We start from the raw sequence: 20,792 nt of genomic DNA on the forward strand, positions 1-20,792 counted from the left end.
GAATGATGATCGAATCCATTCCTGTCAAAGCATTTGCAACATGGTGAATCGTCCACGTAGACGTTCAAAACAAATTCAAAACCATGTCATTTTGGATGCTTTCTTATCATCTTTCTTTTGCCCGGCAGTTATCGGTTTGAGTTTGGTTTCGTTAGTGTTTTTGCTTTCATTTCGTTTATTACAAAAGATGTCTGTAATTAAATCTAATTGGTATTTTATAGTTTGTTTTGTTTCCTTTGTTTGTTTGCTGTGTTTGCTTAGCTTTTTTCTCATACTGAAAATGGCTTTTAAGCATTTGTTTGTTTTCATGCTTCCGTGTTTTTCTTCGCTTATTTCGCGAATGTTTCTTGAAACTGTGGGTGCATGTTGTGGTTTGTGATCGTATCTGAATCGCTTGCTATTCTGTAGTATGTGTTATTTTTTGCTGTTTTTGTATCGCTTCAAATTTTTGGGGTATTTTCCGTGTTACATTACTTGTTTACTATCGCTTAAAACATTCTATCTACGCTTGGATCTCATGGAAGGGGAGGGGATGGAGGATTTTCATTTTCTTTTTTTATCATTTTTGTTTTTTGTTTTATTTTTCCCTAGAGGTATTGCGCTGGTATTGCAGTTTGCTCTTGTACCGGGGATGTACCGCATGGTGTTCGTTTTCTACGCGAACATATGACGGGCTTCTATGGAATGGAGTACAGATTGTGATTTGGAAGTAAATGGCATTGTTAGCGAGCTTTTAGATTAGATATGTAGCTAATTACCGCTAAAGACGATCAATTACCAGCGTTTGACGATCAGCAAAGGATAAACGATAAAGATAGTTAACGTATTGGACTGGTGTGAAAAAGTCGTTCATTGATTATACCTCTACTATTCTGTGATTTTCTGTTGTTACGTATACAAAATGTGTATTTGTGGTTTATTTGCAAATTTTTTTTACAGTCCTATCCGAAGCTTTGAGCAAAGGGTTGTGATTTTAACCCATTCATATTCGTTCCATTAAAAACCTTTTCACACCATTAAACATAAAAAGAAGAAAAACCAACTAAACTAGAGAAGCGAGAAAGATCGATGTGTCAGTTGCTACTTTTGAAAAAAAAAATATTCTTTGTTCTTCTTTCGTTTTGTTCTATCTTTGTTTCTGAACTGCGTTTCTACCATTCATTTAATTGTCTTGCACAACACTCGGCTTGGCTTTGATTATTTCTTCTCTATTTTGTTGATTTGTTTTTTTCTTCTTGTCTATTATTTTGCTCTGTGTTCTAATGTTTCTTCTGCTTCATTTGTTTTGTGTTTAATTCTAATTGTTTTTTTTGTCTGCTTTGTTTGGTTTTTATTTGTTTGTGTTTCTTCTAAGCTACACCAGTACACACTAAACTACACATCAGTACAGTCTACTGTATTATTTTCCTTTTGTTGCTTAGTTTTGCTGCAGTTGTTGCTAATACAAGAGAAGGAGCGAAAGAGGGAGAGAGATACTACAAATGCTGGCACGCCATTTAAAGACAATATTCCTAGTACAACGCACTAAAGGGGCGTTCTACACACACTTCGCTTCGTGAGCAGTGAAAGTGGAATGAACTAAGCAACCGTAAGTAATGGTAAAGTAAAATTGTAGCACTCCATTTACGTCACAAATCGACACCGTCTGCACAATATTTACGTACGCGAAAGTATTCAGTAAGCATTCGAGAGCATTCCACATCACGCAACACCAGTGTACCTCCTTTTCCCATTTTTTGTCCCCGTTGTTGCTGATGTTTACAATGAAATTTCCATTTTTAAAATCTTAGTATCTGTTTGCTGTGATCTTCGATGTCACTTCAAGATGGCGGTTATGCTGGCCTGCTTTGTAGTTGTTTCTTTTGTTTTTTTTTCTAACCCACCCACGAACGAAACGACCCGGTGCGTTACCACGGTGCTGGATTGTTTTACCACGAGTAATATTAATATAATACATTCATTCATTACGATTTGGATTACTGCTTACGTTTAACGGTTTCTACTGTCGTTCGTGCGCCCATCGAAAACATGGGCAGCGATTTTTTCCTCCATTCGTTTGCTGCGTTTTTCGTTCAAACAGTTTGCTGTCCGGTTGGCTAACCCGAGCGGGCGTATGCTGTCAGAGCTTGGTTTAAAGAGAATTTTTCATAACGTATAATCTTTTTCGTTTTTTTTATTACGAACATCTGCCTAAATGTCTTACACTTTCTGCTTTTACACAAACAAACGTACTTTTTTTTTGCTGTAACATTCATATTCGATTCATTTGCAACTTCCTGTTTTTATTTTCTCCTTACACGCGTTACTGGGTTTAGGTGTTGTAACGTGTGGTTTAGAATTATGGTTTAATCTTACAGCTTCCCGAGCACACTGGACTCGACTGCATTTGCTCACCTTCTAACTCGCACAAATGGACATCGTTTTGTTTTAGTTTTGGTTGTATTACTATTATCATTGACTAATTACTATGTGTACCTCAACACTAAATAATTGATGCACCATTTCAACTGTTAAACGGCGCACAATGAATCACTTATAGTTCGCTTACAATTACTTCATAAGTTTGACTTTTTTTTCTCCATCCTCTCCTATCTTTGTGCCGTTTCCTTGTTTTCTTTTGAGTGAAGTGTAATGAAATTTGTGTTTTTGACCAAAGGGGAAAAACTAAACACATGCTCCAATTCACAATCGGAACGTAGGAAACAAAGCAGCTGTACTATTGCTGCCAACTTCACCAAAAGTGGAGTATCGTTCCGGTGTTTTGATTACGAACAGTCCAGCAGCAAGCCAAACTCGATCGTAGACGATCATTACCACGTATAACACACGCCGGTGTGTTGCGATGTGCAACTATGGATTGGTATTCAATCGGTTTCGATGAGCGCCTGGAAAATGAATAACGCGTTTGCATATGTAATGCCTGCCTTAGGATTTTCCACTGCGACGGACAGTTTTTAATTCTAGTTAATCTGATTTACGTCTAAGCAGTAGTATTTGGTTTTCGTTTTGTATTGAAAAGTTTCATAATAATGTTTATAACATCCATCAATATTTGATATTAGCCTTACAATTGTTTCCTTACACTACACCAGCTTACATATTCAATCTTTTTCTTTTCTTTTCTTAATTCTTCTTCTTAACTATCGTTTGCTTTTTTGCTTTTCATTCTTTGCATTTCTATCCCACTTTTTGACTGCTTGTATTTTTTTTTCGTATTACACGTAATTAAGATACACCTATTTCTTTACCTTTCGTTCTGTTTATTTGATTTTCAGTTTACTTCGATTTTTTCCACTTATTTCTTTTTAACCTCCCCTTTGTGTGTATGTCTTCCATTTATTTATTCTAAAACTGTGTGTGTGTTTTGCGGTGTGTGTATCATTCTTTCTTTTTCTTTTTTTGCGTTTTTTTACATTATCAATAAACAACAACCACGCCACGTTACTCGATTATATAAGATTTTCTTTTTCTTTTCTCTCTCTCTCTCTCTCTCTCTCTCTCTCTCTTCATCGTTTTTAAAGTAGTATTCACAGATCTAGCTGGAAGATTGATTTAATGCATACGATTCGAAATGAAGAACAATGTTTTTTTTATACGTTTTATAATAATATTGTATTTTTGCTTTTTCGGAAAGAACTCCGGAAGGAACTGAAGTACGATGCAATTTTGTCAACACACGGTACACGTACATGAAGATAATTTTCCTGTCGTGCCGTTTACAAATACAGTTTACAACACACACAACAAAAATACCAGTGGCTACCTGCGTTAAGGGTGTTTTTTCTTCCTCTTTTAAAGCCCTTAATGTAGTTCTGGTGCATGTATCCCGCTTCTTAGGGCGAGTTGATTTACTTGCTTTTTGTTTTTTTTTTTGTATATCTACGGTTCATTTTGTTAGCTTTGTGTCTGTCTGGTGTTCTTATTTACATCATCGCCCTCCACATGCTATCTGCGAACGAACAGGCTGCATCACTTTAGCTTGCAGTTTCACTAGTTTAAAATCGACTGTTGTATTTTAGAAAAATGTGATTACATTTTCCTGTTGTTGTTTTTTATTTACTTCTTTTTTGTTTTACTAAAATTATTGCTTCCTTACGTTTTGTGTACTTTTATAAAAATCATAGCTTCCACTAACACAGCACTGCTGCACGTTAAAGGTCGAAATCATAAATTACGTTCTAAACGCAAATTGAAATCAATCATTGGTGTAATTACATGTTTTTTTTATTTTCTTTCGGAACTAAAACCTACCGAACGTGCTATTCTCACACACGGTTTTCCCCCTCTACTATGCTAGTGTGTTCTTATACCTTTCCCATTGTCTTTGTGCTTTTAGGAAACATTTACGCGCCTTGGTTATGCAACCGCCAAACATTCCAATACTGGGCCACACTACAGTTTTTTTTTCCTCACACTTGATATGTGATTATCTAGCAAAAGTTTCGAGGGCTATTGGTCTGCATAAAATGGGTGCACTAGTATGTAATTGTATGCGTTTCAGGATCGCTTGCCTAAACATTCAGTTTGTTCGGGATAATCGGGTTGCTTCGTACGGTTCTCCTGTTTTCTTCTCTTCTCTGTATTCGTTTAAAGCTATGTTGTTGTTTTTTTCTTCTCTCTCTTATTTTTCTTATTCATTTTTCATCGAACTTGTCTATTTTCATACTAGTTTTTGTTTTTGCTGCCACCTGCTTTATCATCATGTAACGTACTGGTAAGGGGTTCCCTAACAGCTAACATTATGCGCTACACTTCACTTTCATTGAACGGCTATCCTAAAGGGTTCCTGGAGTTGGCCTTACTGGCCGTACCGTGGGGCCATGCCTATCATTAATTATGCTACGACTCTCTCGCCTAGTAGTTAATAGTAGTAATAGTAGTAGTGGTTGTAGTAGCAGTAGTAGATGTAGTAATAGTTTGATAGAAGAACATTTTCATATCCATCTCCCACAAATGCCTCAACCTTCAACTTCGCTATCCTACAGAGTAGCTCTCAAAAGGGAGCGAGACAGAGAGATAGAGAGACAGAGGGACAGTATGTGTGTTTGAGTGTTGGGTACGAGTGAACGACCAATATTGGAGTGATATAAGTTATTTTAAAAAACAACAACCGAAAATACGATACGATCTTCGTTATAACAGTAACATTGCACCTAAATCACGCCAAGATGCGTTCAATCGCTTCTATCGCTTGTTTGTAGAAGTGTTTTTGTTGTTGTTGTTGTAGTTTTAATTGTATTTTTTTCTATTTCGAATTGTTTTGTTTCTGCAATAGTTGATTTTTATTTCTTCTTTCGAGAAAATAGTGTTGTGTGTGTGTTGTATCGTTTGTTGGAGTTTGTTGTTGTAAGAGATAGAGATGTGAAAATGGAGTAACACTGTACATTTACGTAGTGGTTTTTGATAAAGTAGTGCGCTAGATCCATTACTAGCATGGGGTTGTGTCTCAGCTAAAAGTTTAGTGTTTGCCAGCGTGGTCTAGTCACTTTGCCTAGACGTGTCCGTCTGGTGGGTCGTCTAGAACAAGATTTGCAAATTGTACCTAAAAAAACCTCGCTTAACTTACGTCAAACAAACGGGTTCAATAACCCGACATTGGTTTTTGCAATTCATACACTCCCTCCCCCATACACCCAAGGACGAATGGTTGAAAACCACCCTGCCCATCGTCTGTCTAATCTGATCGCGTGTTTTGATCGCATTTCCTGATCACTACTGACCATAATGGTGGTGATATCCCTTTCAGAATAATGTTGACTTTATAATTGTTCTAAATTTTCCATTATTTTGAACGCTTTTTGATTGCAGACTTCATCTTCTTTTCCGTTGGTGGTGATATTGGCGCTGGAATGAACTAACTCAGGCGTTGCATTCTTTTCACGACACAATGGAATCCATTGTCAACGGGACAGGTTAGGTTTTTCATTTTTGGTTTTGTCTGGTTGCTTGCTACGCTCTTCCTTTCGATCGCGGATCCAGTTTGTTGGCAGTTGTCATATGCGCGCAATCCCATTCATTCCCGGTTACTGGAACAACACTGCTTCCACTTGATTATCATGATCGCATTCGTCATTGGTGTTTTTGGGTCGGGGTGTCTCTATATGTCGGGAACGATATTCTCTACGCTGGTGCGCGCAGTTTATTATGATTTCTTCCTTTCCCGTAGCGGAATATCGTCCTCCTGGCATCATTGATTCGCTGAGGTGTAGTTCTACAAGCAAAAACCGCGCACAAACGCGAGTGGAAGAAAAAGAGAAAACAAAATGGAAGGTAATTAGTTTCTGCCATTACAAAATAGTTGCTACTGAAGTCGACACTAGGCGTTACAAATAGAGAGAAGATAGAGAGAGAGAGATAGAGAGAGAGAGAGAGAAAGTGTGAACTAGGAGAGTTACATTGAGAGAGAGAGAGAGCGAGAGATAAACAGGAGTGATTTGAGTGTATCTTGTTTGGAAGAAAAATATTTTTGTCCAGATTCGATGGATTTCTTCTTAAAGTGGAGAAAAAAACATTTAATTTAATTTTAAATAGGGAAAAATAATAAAGGCAAAAAAAGACAGAGGGAAAGACAATTTTGAAGTAGAATAATTTTCCTCTTCTGGTGTGATTGAAGAAAGCACATAAAAACGATGCGTTTTAGCAATTATTGTTTTTTCAGTTCCAATATTTCTAAGTTCGATTCAGAAATCGTACCTTCGGGATTTCTTCAAACCACCAGTTTTTCTTAACTTATTTTAATCCGATAAAAATGGAAGATAATTAAACATATAATCTGGTGAGCACTCTACATCGATCTAATTTAGATGAAATTTAACTATCTCCTTCAATTTCGTTAGAGATAACAGGATAGTAACATTGATAAAACAGTTTAGAGCACATTTAGCTATGGGTTACAACCAAAAACACCTAGCTTAAAGACAGGAAATTTAATTGTGATAGGCACAGTGAAACGGAAAACATTTGAACTTTGCCGTTCAAAAATGCATTCGCACTAACGCATTTTATATTAAAAAAAACACGGAATAAAAAGTAAAACAAAACAAAACAAATCCCAGCAATGTGGAGGATACAACGGAAGAACATCGATAGAAAGGGGTGCTTTAGCTTTGGGAAATAGCCGGGAAAAGTTTAGTACGAAACGAAAAGAAATAGACGAAGAGCAGAGTGTCGACAGTTTTGGTAGTTTTCTTATTAATAATAATAAAGAAAATTTTTATGATGTGTTTTTTTCTTTTTCTAGCTTGTATAACAATGCTATGCTGAGTATTAATGGGCTGAGATAGTTAGTTAGAGATAGAGAGAAAAAGGAAAAGAATATAGCTAGAGTTTTGGTGGTTGTGCAAGCTCGTTTTTTGATTGTATGGTTTTATGGAGCCTATTTGGATGCTCGTGGTGGCTAGGTGTCGAATTTGTGATTTTTGTATAATATAGCATATATGTTTTGCAAATCGTTTTGGGTGCAAGTATTATTTTACACTGGTGATTTTTGGGGTGTATTTTTTGAGTTGTTTTATGGTACATTTATTTACAGTAGTTTCGTTGTTTTGCTTTGGAAGTCTTTTTTTTACGGCCTTATATATGGCAGCTCTAATAATTACCTAATTGTTTGCTTTTCATACTATACACTGTCCTACGAGAACAAGCCTAAGATCAAGCTGGATCAAGCTTGCACACGAACAAAACGCTTCCTGTACGGCACCCAATATCCATCACGACTAATCCAATTGCAGTTGCAAATACAATATAACCAAACGATAAACGAAAACGAAAGAATTCTAATCGATTGTCCAATCGTTGTCGGGGTAGAGTCTCACCCTTACGAAGAAATGGCCAAGATTGCGGTTAAAAATGTTCCAATTCTGTATGGTTGGGATAAAATATTCAAGCGTCGATACGGTGTTTCACATAAGAAACCAGAATACATGGATACGTGTTGCAACACTACGAAAAGCGAGCGTTACATGTAAGCGAGTAGCAACGTTAACCATGACGTATTCTTTACTAAACTAAAAACTCTAATACACTACAATTCTACGGCCTATTATTTGAAGAAAAATTAAAATGCTGCCAACTACAATTAAACGTTTAACTGGTATGTTCTAGTAAAAGATGTTCGATTTTATCGTTGCTTTCGTTCCCATTTCAGCCTCTTCCGACACTTTATTTCTTCTTACGATGACAATCCTTCTTGAAGCTCGATAGGAAACGGGAAAGTTTATATAAAATTAAAAATAAAATAATATATATAGGACATTATATACAAAAAAGAAGAATCCAGTTGAAGTGGAAGAAGAAGAACGTTAACGAATACACAAACACACCATCAGAACGGTAACATACAACACCTAGAAGCAAAATTCTTATAGACATCGATATGGTTATGAGAGTGATTCCGTTTCTCAAATATGGCGATGAGTTGTCCAAGACACAACTGAGCATGAAGAGTGAGAGGAATGATTGTTGTATACGAAGTTTATTGTACGTAAGATAATAAAAATAAAACGAAAAAAATTTAACGATTTCTGCTTTTGTTGTTCATAAAACATGTCGAACATGTTGCTGATTAAATGTATAAAAATAGACAAAATATCTTCAGGTGTTTGTCAGTAAAACCAATCGCTCCTTTTGCAGCTACATGTTTGCATGTTTCTTTTTTTTACGACCACCGTGAGTGAAAGAAGGTGAACTGATTTAATACAGCATAAATATTATTCCACAAACTCCATCAAAACAGCACAATCGTTTGTTTTGCGCCGAACGTTGTGTTTTGTGTGGCTTTAAACGGGTTTCCAAAAAACCCATAAAACATACATATGCTTCTGTGTTTTTGGGGGCTGCTTTCTATTCGATATCTGTTCTGAATTCGTGAAGAAAAAAATAATCCCACCCCATCCGATCATGGATCGCGGGCAAAACAGCAAAAACAAAAAAAAAAACCCTTGTACCACATGCCTGTCAGCATGTTCATAATGTGTTCAAGCATATTTCCCATGGATTTATGACCGATACGGGAAGCATAACGTACCCGCTTCCGGTTGATACACCCTGCGTCCGAGTTTTTCGAGAGGTGTTGTATTATTCATTTCGCGGTCATGCACATTGTCCAATCAAGGGAATGAGCACGCTGTCCGTTTTGCAGGGTTAGGGATTTTTTTTCTATGGGCAAGCGACTACTACATTTGCTCCTGCTCCCGATGTACGGGGAATTGTAATATTTCACTTATGCTCATTTAAGGATACTGATGAACTTCCGTCACGGTCACCATTCCAATGGAACGCTTGAATGTTCGATGTTGTAGTCGTGCTGTGGGTGTATGTGACTTCCATCGGAGAGGGCGAAAAGGAGTCAAATGCGTTTTATGAGTTTGTTTGTTTGTTTGATGGTTTGGTTGTTGTTTGCATGCACGCATTTTGAAGCCGATAAACCGTTCGTGCGCGATGATGGTGTCGATGGAGAGCTACTGCAACGGTTGATCGGTATTTCTCGTATCGATTCGATGGATTATCTTTTGCACGCATATACACGGTAACCGATTGGTGGTAAATATGTTTGCTCGTCACATATAGCTGCTTGTGTACATGCATCATTCGCTTATCGAACGGGACTGCCCAACATTTCTGTACAATGAGCAAAACAACAGCACGAACGTACTGTCGGTTGCTCTTAACAGGGCTTCGAACTAGAGTGTGTTTTTACAGCAGAGCATTACTATGTACAGCTCCTAATACGTGCCGTTTAACCATAGTAAAAAGTGAAAGGAACACAAAACAATGCAATATAGACAGAGTGTGTGAGTTTATTTTTGTGGAGCTGAAACATTGCTTCAGAAAGATCGGTGTACAGTGTTTGTAACAGACGATGAAAGGAATTATAAAAAACTAGATGTTTAAAAAAAACATCCTAGCAATAAGTAACAAGATGTAAAGAGAGAGACAGAGAGAGTGAAAGAGAGTTTAGAAAACTGGAAACGATAAACAAAAAAAAACACAACTGGGCAAACGTTTAACATGTAGGAAAAGAAACACAACGAAACGTCCGCAATGGCGGACAACAGATGCAACAACACTCTAACTCTACCTGTATCTGAAAATCCAATCACAGATTTGGCTAACATGAGAAACGTTCATCATTATTAGTCACAGCTCACACCGGCAAAAAGGCAAGTCGCGGCGATTGTTTAATTTATGTTTTGTTTTGTTTTGTTGTTACAGTTTTCACAGTATTTCGTTTTGCAAGAAAGGCAATAAGGAGACGTATTAGTATCGCCGATACGATGCTACAAACGACGACAGTTTGTGATATGGAGCAGGGACACGTGTGTGTTTTTTTGTGGATGGGTAAACGAGATGGATTTGCGGGGAAATCGTGGGATTTTCACGTAGGAATGTTGGTCCATCTTATGTGCGCACACCGGTACCTTGCAAAGGATAGGCATGCTGGTTCGAATTACTGTCGAATTGTGGTAATTTTTGTATATTTTTTTTTTATTTGCATTTGTATTTGTACGTAAAACAAGGGGAGAAAAAAATGGTTGAAAAGAGAAAAGAAAGAGAAACAAATGAGCTTCAATTATCCAATTTGATATGCTACATGTATTTTTTTTAAATAATGTTTACTATTAATTGATTTACTAATGTTTGCATGATTCAATTTTCTTTGTAAATTGCTGGATTTTTTTTGTATAAAACTTAACAGTTTCTGAAAACTTAAATGTTTTTCGCGTGGTATTTTTTATCAAATTGATGATTTTAATATTTTTATAACATTTCAACGTTTTTCTTTCCTGTTCTATATCTTCATTTTTTTTTATTTGTTTCGCTACAGTTCATTTTTCTTTGTACAGGAGGTATTAATACATGTTGAAATCTTCCAATTGTACTTATTTTATAAACTGATGAATAATTATTATGTTCCTATTGTTATACATATTAGGAATGTAAAATTTTATGAACTTTTTCACACTGATGAAGAAATGAGATGTGTATGATGGTGTGAGCTAACAATTACATCAAGGGGGAAAAAAACACCGGAGCAGCAAAACACTAGTGAAGGCTAGAAAGGTACATCCATACACCGATCAGTAAATGGTTATGAATGAGTATAACGTAAATAAAATCAGAAATAAAAAGGAGGAAATAAGATTTCTTTGCTTAAAAACAGTACAATGAAAAAAAGATTAATAATAGTTAGAAAACATTACAAGAAAATAAAAATGAAAATAGATCGAAGAAATGGAAAAGAAAATAATTGCAACATACTAGCTGATTGATAAAACAAAACACAAACAATCAATAAATAACTGAAACAAATAGTAAAATGAAGAAGAAAAATTGAAAGGACAATCAGCTTGCGGCACTATTTTCACATTTAACAACAGGGAAAAGAAGAAAAAAACGATAACGAATAACAAACATAAAATTTTTATCTTTTTTTCTCCCAACAACATGAGCTTTGAAATCGGAAAAACAACAGTACACATGGAATAGAGTCAATAGAGACAAAGCACAGTTGGTAATAGAGAGATAAAGAGAGAGCGAAAGAGCGAACGACACAGTGAACAAACGAACGGAGGGGTAGTAAAAAAGGGGTTCGAAAAACACGGTTTTTTTGTTGTAAAAACTCAAAGGAAAACCAACCATCAGGGATCATTATTTTATGGTTCATTACTTGGCTGCACTGGTGCCCGTACGCTCACAGTCCCCATTGCTTCCTCTTCTTCCTACGTCCCTTCCACCATTCCCTTCCTCCTCTCCCGTGTCATCGAAGGAGATCCTTCCAGACTCCCGGTTGTCCTAGAGATGGAGGTGTACGAGGCATAAGGATAAGGTGTGCACAACGAGAACGAGAATCACACATACAGTACACACACACACACACACGCTCACACAGCATCGCACAAACGCACACACGGAGACACAATCAATGCTCGTTCGTACCGATGGTGCACCAATTCGTAACGTATCGGGCACCATCTCACCATCGTATCCACTTTACTGTGGTTTTAGCGTTCGCTTCCAATTTGTAATTCGTTTTTTTTTCTTCTTTTTTGGTAGTCATTGTTTTCGATTTTACTTTTATTCGGTTTTATTTTCACTAAGGTAGTGGGCAACAACATTTAACCGGAAACCGCGTTCGATACAGTTTTACTATTCTGCGCTTTCTTGTCCTGTCGTGATATTTGTTAAAATCTTTTTTTTTCCCGTAACGTTTTGTAAAATTGTCGCATTTTTGTTGTTTATTTTAAATACTACTTTTGATATCCTTAGCCAGGGAGTACATTTGTTTTTTGTTGCTGCTTTTGAGTTACGTTCCAATCGCAAAGTACCGATTGCATTATTGGTGAGTCTTTGTTCTGTGTTTTTTGGGGTGAGTGTCAGTGTGTGTAATTTTTATTGTTGAGTAAAAAGTTAAAAAAATAGAAGATAAAAACCCTTTCCCTTTCTAAAAAAATTAGAAGATAAAATACCTTTTGGAATCAATCCATAACGAAGGTGTTTTGGAAGTTGTTTCAAATCATCAATACAATTTCGCAAACAATACACCTGTTTACTGGTAAGGCAAGTGCACTTTAGTTAATTTTTAACTTCGTTATTTCCTATCCTAAGATAATTGCCAAAACAGTTTTCTTGTTTTATCATATGCAAGTTCATAGTTAGTGTTGTTGTATATTGTATGATTAAAACGTGTGTTAAAGTCAACAGTAATTGTGTGTTTTCTTTTTATTTGTTGTGTATATTAGGAAATTCTCTGTTTGTATTCGCAATCATATGTATTAGTTCAGTGTTACCCTACGTATATGTTTGCTGTATGCATCTAGGCACTAGTGGGTGAAGGTTGTCTTAAATCTGGTTGGTGTATATGTTTTGTCAGATTACATTTGTTACATTAACATCATAATTCGAAAGAAGGAAACAAAAAAACCAAAGGATCATTCAAGTCCTTTACAGCTCGCCAGTTGGTCTTACCTGATATCGCTGCGAGCAGCATCGTCCGCAGCAGGACTGCAGTAACCCGGTAGCACCGGTAGCCGTGTTGGCCGAATGTGACGGACTGGCCATCGGTGACGGAGAGCCTGGCCGCTTCGTCTGCCCATTGTACTGCGTCTCTAGCTCGACAAACTCCCGGTCCTGGTGGTGATCGCATGTTGCCGTTCATGAAAGAAATCAAACCATTCGTTAGTGCCGCGTGCCGGTAATAGTTTGTACGGAACTGATGCCTACTAGCGACGACTACACACTACACAAATGGGGAATTACATTTTCGGGCAAGGGTTTGGATTTTATTTTTCGAAGGTACTAGACCTTAGTATTTTTTTATTACTTCTCTCCCTCTGGTGAAAATTAAGGTCAAAGCGTGTGGGTGTATTGGTGTGTGAGTGTTACCACTACCACATCACAAGCGTGCAGCATGCATGAGAGTGTATGCGCGTGGAGTAGGTACATTTCAACGAATGAACAAGAAGAAGTTCGCACAGCAACCCCACTCCGGTCGTCGAAAGAAAACGGCACGGTTGACCAAATGAGCCTACTAAATTAATGAGTAACCGATCGTAAGGATATGCAGAGAAGGCAGAGCAAGCATGCGAAAATGTAGTTTAGCGAGATGGTAATGATTACGAGCGACAGACAGTGGAAGCAAATTTTCTCTTCATTGCAGCTTCCACGGGTGAGCTTTCGTGTTTTTCTTATTGTGAATGTGAAGGTGCAGAATGTAATAAGGATTGTTTTGTTGTAATGTATCGTTAACGTTCGAAAGAATGTAAAAAACAATTTTGCGATAGCGATGAATGAATTTAGACGTGTAGAAAGTGGTGCATAATAATCTCTGGTATCGATCTGGCATGAAAAGTGTGCCCTTAAATTTCCCTTTTTCTCAAAATCGTGTTTCACAGTGTATGTGTGCTTATGTATGAATGTGTATGTGTGCGTGTATAGCTACCGTAGTCTTCTCCAAGCATCGCAACAGATGATGATGCTGTAGCTCAAAGATGTCTTCATCGTTGTAGTTGTCGTCCAGTTCAATGCCAGACTCCTGCGCCGCTAGGCGCGACTCGGCCGCCTTCTTCTTGCTCGCGAACGCCGCACTGGCGCCCGCTTTCGCTATTCGTATTCGGGCAAGGCGTGCTTTCTACAAGTAGGTACGGAAAAACGTGTCGCACAGTTAACAGACTGTCCTGCGTGCGTGTACTTACAGCGAGCCGTCCATATCGTCGGCCCGATCGATCCGGTAGCCTACCCGCTGTGCTTTCCGCTTGTCCGCCCGCTGGTTCTGATGGTAGATCCGGCTAAAGTTGGACACGATAACAGGTACAGGTAGCGCGATGACCAGCACACCGCTCAGCGAGCAAACGCCACCGACGATCTTGCCGGCAATCGTTTCCGGCACCATGTCACCGTAGCTGTGGGGATAATAAGTAGCATTTTTTAGTATCTTGCAATTAAATTGCACATAAACTCGCTAATATCTAATTACTAGAATATCGTAAGGCTCAGGTCTTGAATGTGGAATAATTATATTAAACGTTCATCGATTTTTTTCATTTCTAAATAGAATACAGTGGAATGCTGATTATTCGGCTTTCCAGATTATCCGTGCAGCTGAGAAAAGATAGTTTCAAAGGCACATTCGCTAACACTTATCGGTGATATTCGCTTATTCGGTCAGGGTTGATCCTCGGTGAGGTCCTTTTTAGCCCTTTGGTTAAAAGACTTTATTAGAGATAATAGATTTTAAAATGTGACATCAGTTTTCTTCATATCCCAAATTCATTTCTATTGGAAATATTAATGAAGATGGACAAACGACTTCTCTCAATTAGGAATCGTGATCTTCGGCCCCACGTTTGTCGAGTTCTGAGAAATGATTGTTTTTTGCGATTTTGTTCTTAAAATTTCTAGAGTTTTATTTGATCAAATTAAGCAATATTTGCTTAATTTTCACAATTAAAACCTACTTTCACTGGTCGAAGAAACATTGTCACATGGTACTGCATGAATCAACCCCAACTGCTTCACTACATTATGAGACAACACCATAAACACCAGTTCTGCGGTTCTACCAACCGAGGTGTATCAAATCGTCATCTACAGTTTAGTCGATTTGAGGTGTCAAAACCGCATCAAAATTGCAAATTCCAAAACCCAGCACGAAACGCCAGCATGAAATGTGGACACATTCCAAATGCCAAACGTATCTAGAGCATCATTAGACGCTCATTGCCATCACTTTCGACAGACATTAAATGCGGGCATCAGCGACATCGGCACATCAGCCGTGGTCACGCTTAGACCACTCGCATCGGCGAGACTATAAATATATTTTGCCCCCGCACGAGAAGCATGCCGTCTAGAAGCCTTACGAAATGAGCCGTATCCAGCAAAAACCGTTTAAGGTGGTTTTGCAGGAGTTTCGGTGTCCGAGGAGACGGTCGATGACGCAATCGCGAATCGGTGGCGTGGCAAGTCACGAATTCTGACTTGCCAATGACACCGCCTATCATGGCAGGTCGGTGGTCTACCGTTCGGGTTCTTTCTTTCTAATGCAACGTTGGGTCGATGCCATACAGAGAAGATGCACATGATTTGCCAAAACCGATATCCTAAGCGTATGGTCAGTGACAGGATCTGTTTCATCTGGCAGTAAGTGACTAATGTTTTCGTTACAAATTGCACTCGAAGTAGTTGTAGATTTTGTGCTACGAAAACATACCAACTCGTGTGGAGGTCCTCAATAAGATGCTTGCCGTAGCTGGCCGCTTATGATGTTACACTGACGGGCGTGTTCGTGATGAATGCAATTCGGTGCAATCACAACGTTAATTAATCTCGCAAGAATGGTATCGTTTGAGCAGGGCTGATTAAAAGCAAATACGAGCCAGTAATCGGTCAACCGTAAAAGGCAACAACGTGTTGTATGCGGTCGGATGGTTGCATGTTTTTGAAAGAAAAGTGGTTTGTTTGTTTTGGTTTGAAAAGTGGAAATTCTCTGCAGGTATTTTTCCTTCTTTTTTCATAATAGAACTTCAAAGCGCTAGTTGGTTATTTGCTTAGTCGCTTTTATTAGCCAGCCAAGAGACTCTATGTCCTAACAAAACGTAAAAAATATATTTTGTTATGCGGATTGCATACTTTGCGGCAAATTGTTTAAAGAACATAAAGAAATTCTTGTCAAAAAAAAAATAGGATTTTCATTATTTTGTCGTTAAATTGTTCTGTTAACACTATTTCAATAAATTATAACAACATAGTGAAATGAAGTAAATTTTTGGAAAGAAATTTATATCTTTATCGTTTTACTTGCTGCTGTTTCCAAACCGGCCCTTCCACCTGGGAAGCTCAATTTCAGTAATGGATTGGATCAATCGATAACATCAAACCCGACAGCTAATCAAACGATTTACTGAGGTAACTAAAACCGTAGAGCTTCAACTTCATCGTGATTGATGAAATGTACTTAAAGCTCTGTAAAGCACACCAAAAAGGAAACCAAGCGAGGGCGAGAGAAAGAGAGAGAGATAGAGAGAGAGCGAAAAGTGCTCAAACATTTCCAACCGTGAGTCTGTTATTTCTAACACGGAAAACACCGGGCTGCGTGATTTTCTTTCCCTTCATTCATCAACACTCGGGAGCGCTTTTTTGGAATGCCATCGAAAGTAAAAAAAAGGGCAAGGGAAATAGTACACTCTCGATACCGTGGGGATTGTTTGGGTATTGCTGGACGCTCCAACACGAAAGAAGCAAAGCCATTAGTCAAACCCATCGCCTGTCCCTTAAAAGGCACCGTAGTACAACATAGACACTGTACAGTTGAGTTCCCATGGAGATTGAGTTCATGGGTAGTACTAAGGTTCACCACCACCACCACCACCACCACCACCACCACCATCACCATCACCGTCCACCAGCTGTAATGACAGTGTCCGAGGCAGTTAACAACGAGCTTTTATTTACCCTTATCACGCATGAACGACCACCATCCGAGATGCTTTGCCGTGGCAAAGGACCGCAAGGACGGCCCTCGTCGTCCAGGGAAGGTGACTCGCACCGAACTTTTGCTACCACCGCCAGCATGGGCCAGTGAGTTGAAAGTGCCTCCCCACGTTCGACATTTAATGGTTTCGGTTGGGTCGGAGAATACAGTCAAAATCGCTTCCAGCATAGCTAGCAAACGGTTTCATTTATAGCTCTTTTGGGCGATCCTTTACAGGGTGTATCCACGGGACGCTAAGAACCTGGTGACCCAGGAGACGCACGGTGCACTGAGACGTGATAAGTTGCAAATAAGAATTAAAGATTCCTATCGGTAGGGAAGTGTAATCTTCGGTGGTTATTCTGCTTCATTTGCTTGCTGCCGAGGTGGCCGAGCAGTAGTGGCACGTTGCTTTTGCTGACCTTTCCGTTGGTACAGGCGCGCGACAGTAATGGGTAGGTTTTGTTGGGTTCATAATTTTTGCCACCGCTTAACAACTGACATTAGTGCCCTTGTACGGCCCTACGGACCAAATTCGTTTTGTAGGGCAGGCGGTCAATTAATGAGTCAGCTGAATGCTTCGTATTGGAATTGTTATTAACACTTATTGGAAACACAATCGGAAGATTGTTATTTGTTAGTTAAATAATTTATTTTATCACATGTTTGTCGAGCAAGCGCTAAGAATGTTTGTAATAGTGAAACTAAACAGCTTTCACTGTCTTTTAAAATTATAAGCTTTACAACAAAAGCTCAAAGTACAGCTTCGGCGTTCTCTTACGAGCTGTACCCCTTTATTAACCTACCCAATTACCTTTAGCTTAAAATTACAGTGATCATCTGACATCAAACAGTTCGCTCAACATACTACAGATGTCTTACAAACTCTGGCAAGTACATTACAATATAATTGCAGCCATAACATTCTAAAACTTACACCCATGTTCACCCATCTTCCATGTTGGGATCTGTTTTCGGACGAACAAATTCATTTTCATCCCTAATGATAAGGGTGAGGGTACTATTCTCTCCTTCTCTCGTTTTGTTTCAAAAGTCTAAAACGGCAATGCGCACCTAGTACGTGCATTGCAGTTGAGGGTGCAATTCTCTAGCGTTTCTTTGTCGATGTGCTGCAACGAAGATGGTGAACGAACAGAAGAAGAACATTGTCGTAACGATGTCGATTTATGCTGGTAAAGTTCAAAATTCAAAAGAAAACTTTCGCAATAGAAACAAGATGGTCGACTGTCGGATGGAACATGTTGTGAAGTTGCTCGGGTGAAGATAAAAACCATGCTGTATTATTATAGCTTTGAACAACTTTTGCGTGTTGGATGCTAGTACAATAAAAAGGTGGAGAAAGAAATTTGTTTATAATTGAACGAAAACTTATCATGAATAATAACAACTTATTCACTTTCACTTTTACAAACTTTTAACGATTTAATGAGCTTTTTATAGAACGCTGTATGTTCTCTTGCGAGAATAAAATGTTTTTTATCCTGCATTAGTCAATTCCTTTAAGTAGCAGTTTTTTTCTTTAATTAGCTACCTTTTATTCTTAGTTACACGAAGGAAAAAAACGATTCAAACATCTTAAAGAACAAAAACATACCCTTTTCATTTATGGCATAATGAAAAAGAAACCCCTTTACAATCCATTAATTTTTCCCGAGCAGATTGCAGTGATTTACGATTATGGAAACATCATTGAGCTCATAAGAGAGAGAGAAAGAGAGATGGAGAAGGCAAGAAAAAAAATGAAATGGTAAAAAAATTGGTCATAAAGTCCGATCGGAAAGCCATTGAACCGTGACAAACCATTAACGGACCAATTGAAAATGTGAACCAATGTCCAACACTGACCAAAACAAGCAATGTGCGTGGAAACAGAAACAAAAAAAGCAAATTTGACCTAAAAAATAAAAATCCAGCTAAAAATATGACGTTCAATAAATTAGTCGTGTGATCAGAAAACAATTCGCACCGGTTGGCGAGCGACGGAACTCGTTTATTTTCCGTCCAATCGAGCGTCCTGGTGGGGCTAAAGGGAATGAAAAGGTCATACCAAAACGTATGAATAAAAGAACCTTACCGCACATAAATCATCGATCAACACCATTTACAAATGGGTGCCCATTAGGGTGCATCTTTCTAGACATTAAATCATAAGACAAAAAGGAAGGAAGAAACACTATAAAGTGCGACTTTGCAGTAGCAAAAAGTGTGCGACAGTGTTCGTGAGTGGAAAAACGCGAACTTGTACCACACTGGAAAAACTTTCTTCACAATTGCAATGTTTTCTCCACTTTTCTGTGGCGCGCGCGACACGCAAGAATTACTACCGGAACGGAGTAGTTCTTATTTCTTTAGCTTTCGTTTTTGCCTTTTAAGTTGAAAGTAACATTTGCACCTCATCCGCACCGGATGGCACACACCTGTACGGCGAGGGAAGTGTATTCGAAATGAAAATTCACAAAATATGCTATCAAAGAAATTAAAATTATCTTCCGGTGGTTTCCGGCACTGTACGTCTCCCCAACTTAAACCGACCGACCACCACCAGTGATGGTGAAGTGTGAAATGGTTCCAACTATCGTGAGCAGTGCTAATGAGAAGTGGCTCCCCAAACTAAATGTCATGAAAACGAGCTCTAATACTTAACGTTCGGTTGCGGTAGCCATCGGCACGAATGAACCATAATTCATGCGACACACGGCCACTTGTGTGTGTGTGGTTGACGTGTTGAGCCTTGAGTTTGTCGCATTCTTGATCCTATCTTGGGGAAGAAAGGTTTTTACTTTCTGCAGGCTCTTCACACCATGGCGCTAATCTCAAGATGGAGTTGTATGTTTACATCGAAGGTTGAAACTTTATTCATGCAGAGCATCTTGCAACACATAAACAGATTAGTTTTGTTGAGGTTTAAGAATATTAACTATCCGTTAATTATGGTAATCCTTTATGCTTTTGTTGCTTTCAATCGTTTTAAATATCGAAAAATATAGATTAAAAATCAATTTAAATTGATGTAATTAGTCTAAATTATTTTCCGTTAAATAAATTAATTGGCATGGTAAATTTATAAAAATTATCTGAAATTAAATATTTGTTTAATTATTGCCAGTAATTCCAATTAATTTAAAATTTAAAATAGTAAACAAAGGTAAAGAAAAGTATTTTTATCTGGAGATTGGTCTGCAAAACAATTACATACTATTTGAATATTTTAAAATTGCGACAATCTGGATGTTTTTCTGTACTCTAAATGTTTTATAATTATTTTAATAATAATAATTAAAAAAATCTAAATAATATAAATAAATTAAATAACAAATAATATTAATAAATATAATTGAACCACTAGCATTGAGGAAAATTGAATGTTTTAAAAATACCTTCAAAATTTAAGCTATATACATAAAAAAGCGAATACAACATCGCTAAATGATTCAAATATTTCACAAAAAAAACTAAACTTCAAATTAAATTTTATTTGTCATGTTAAAATAGTGAACTAGGAGAATAAGTTCGCTTTTCAAAATGCCACAAATTTTAAACCAAACGAAACGTTTTTAACGAGAAAAACATCATTTGATTATTCCATCTATTTAGGCAACACAGTACTGAACTCCCTTGGCACGGTACCATCAACCATCGGACCCCATCACTCACTTTCCTGATGAGTGTTCTGATGGTTCGTGTTTGACTTAGAACTTTTTTCCAGTGTTTCCACTTAGTCGAATATGCCGGAGCACAAACACACCCCGGCAGTTGTAGTTTATTTTTGCTTCCAAAAAAGAAAACAAAAAACCACAACGGG

At 37.9% G+C, this 20,792-nt stretch overlaps 1 protein-coding gene across 8 annotated transcripts in view; it reads right to left on the reverse strand.

The window, feature by feature from the left end:
- Positions 1-563: 563 nt before the first annotated feature.
- The window catches only part of LOC125768589 (potassium voltage-gated channel protein Shal), a 97,363-nt gene continuing 77,134 nt past the window's right edge, over positions 564-20,792 (reverse strand). For 5 of the 8 annotated variants that reach the window (XM_049436476.1, XM_049436474.1, XM_049436473.1 and 2 more), the window contains 5 exons: positions 14,237-14,399; positions 13,940-14,128; positions 12,967-13,128; positions 11,638-11,793; positions 564-6,211 (listed from right to left, as the gene is read on the reverse strand). In XM_049436476.1, the coding sequence (XP_049292433.1) occupies positions 11,665-11,793; positions 12,967-13,128; positions 13,940-14,128; positions 14,237-14,399 (643 nt within the window). In that variant the 3' untranslated portion in view covers positions 564-6,211; positions 11,638-11,664. Of the gene's footprint in view, positions 6,212-10,078; positions 10,109-11,637; positions 11,794-12,057; positions 12,433-12,467; positions 13,129-13,939; positions 14,129-14,236; positions 14,400-20,792 lie in introns of those variants that run through there. The other 3 variants (XM_049436479.1, XM_049436478.1, XR_007418923.1) reach the window with 3 other exon arrangements.

Source organism: Anopheles funestus, chromosome 3RL, assembly GCF_943734845.2.
Source record: "Anopheles funestus chromosome 3RL, idAnoFuneDA-416_04, whole genome shotgun sequence".
Classification (NCBI taxonomy): Eukaryota; Metazoa; Arthropoda; class Insecta; order Diptera; family Culicidae; genus Anopheles; species Anopheles funestus.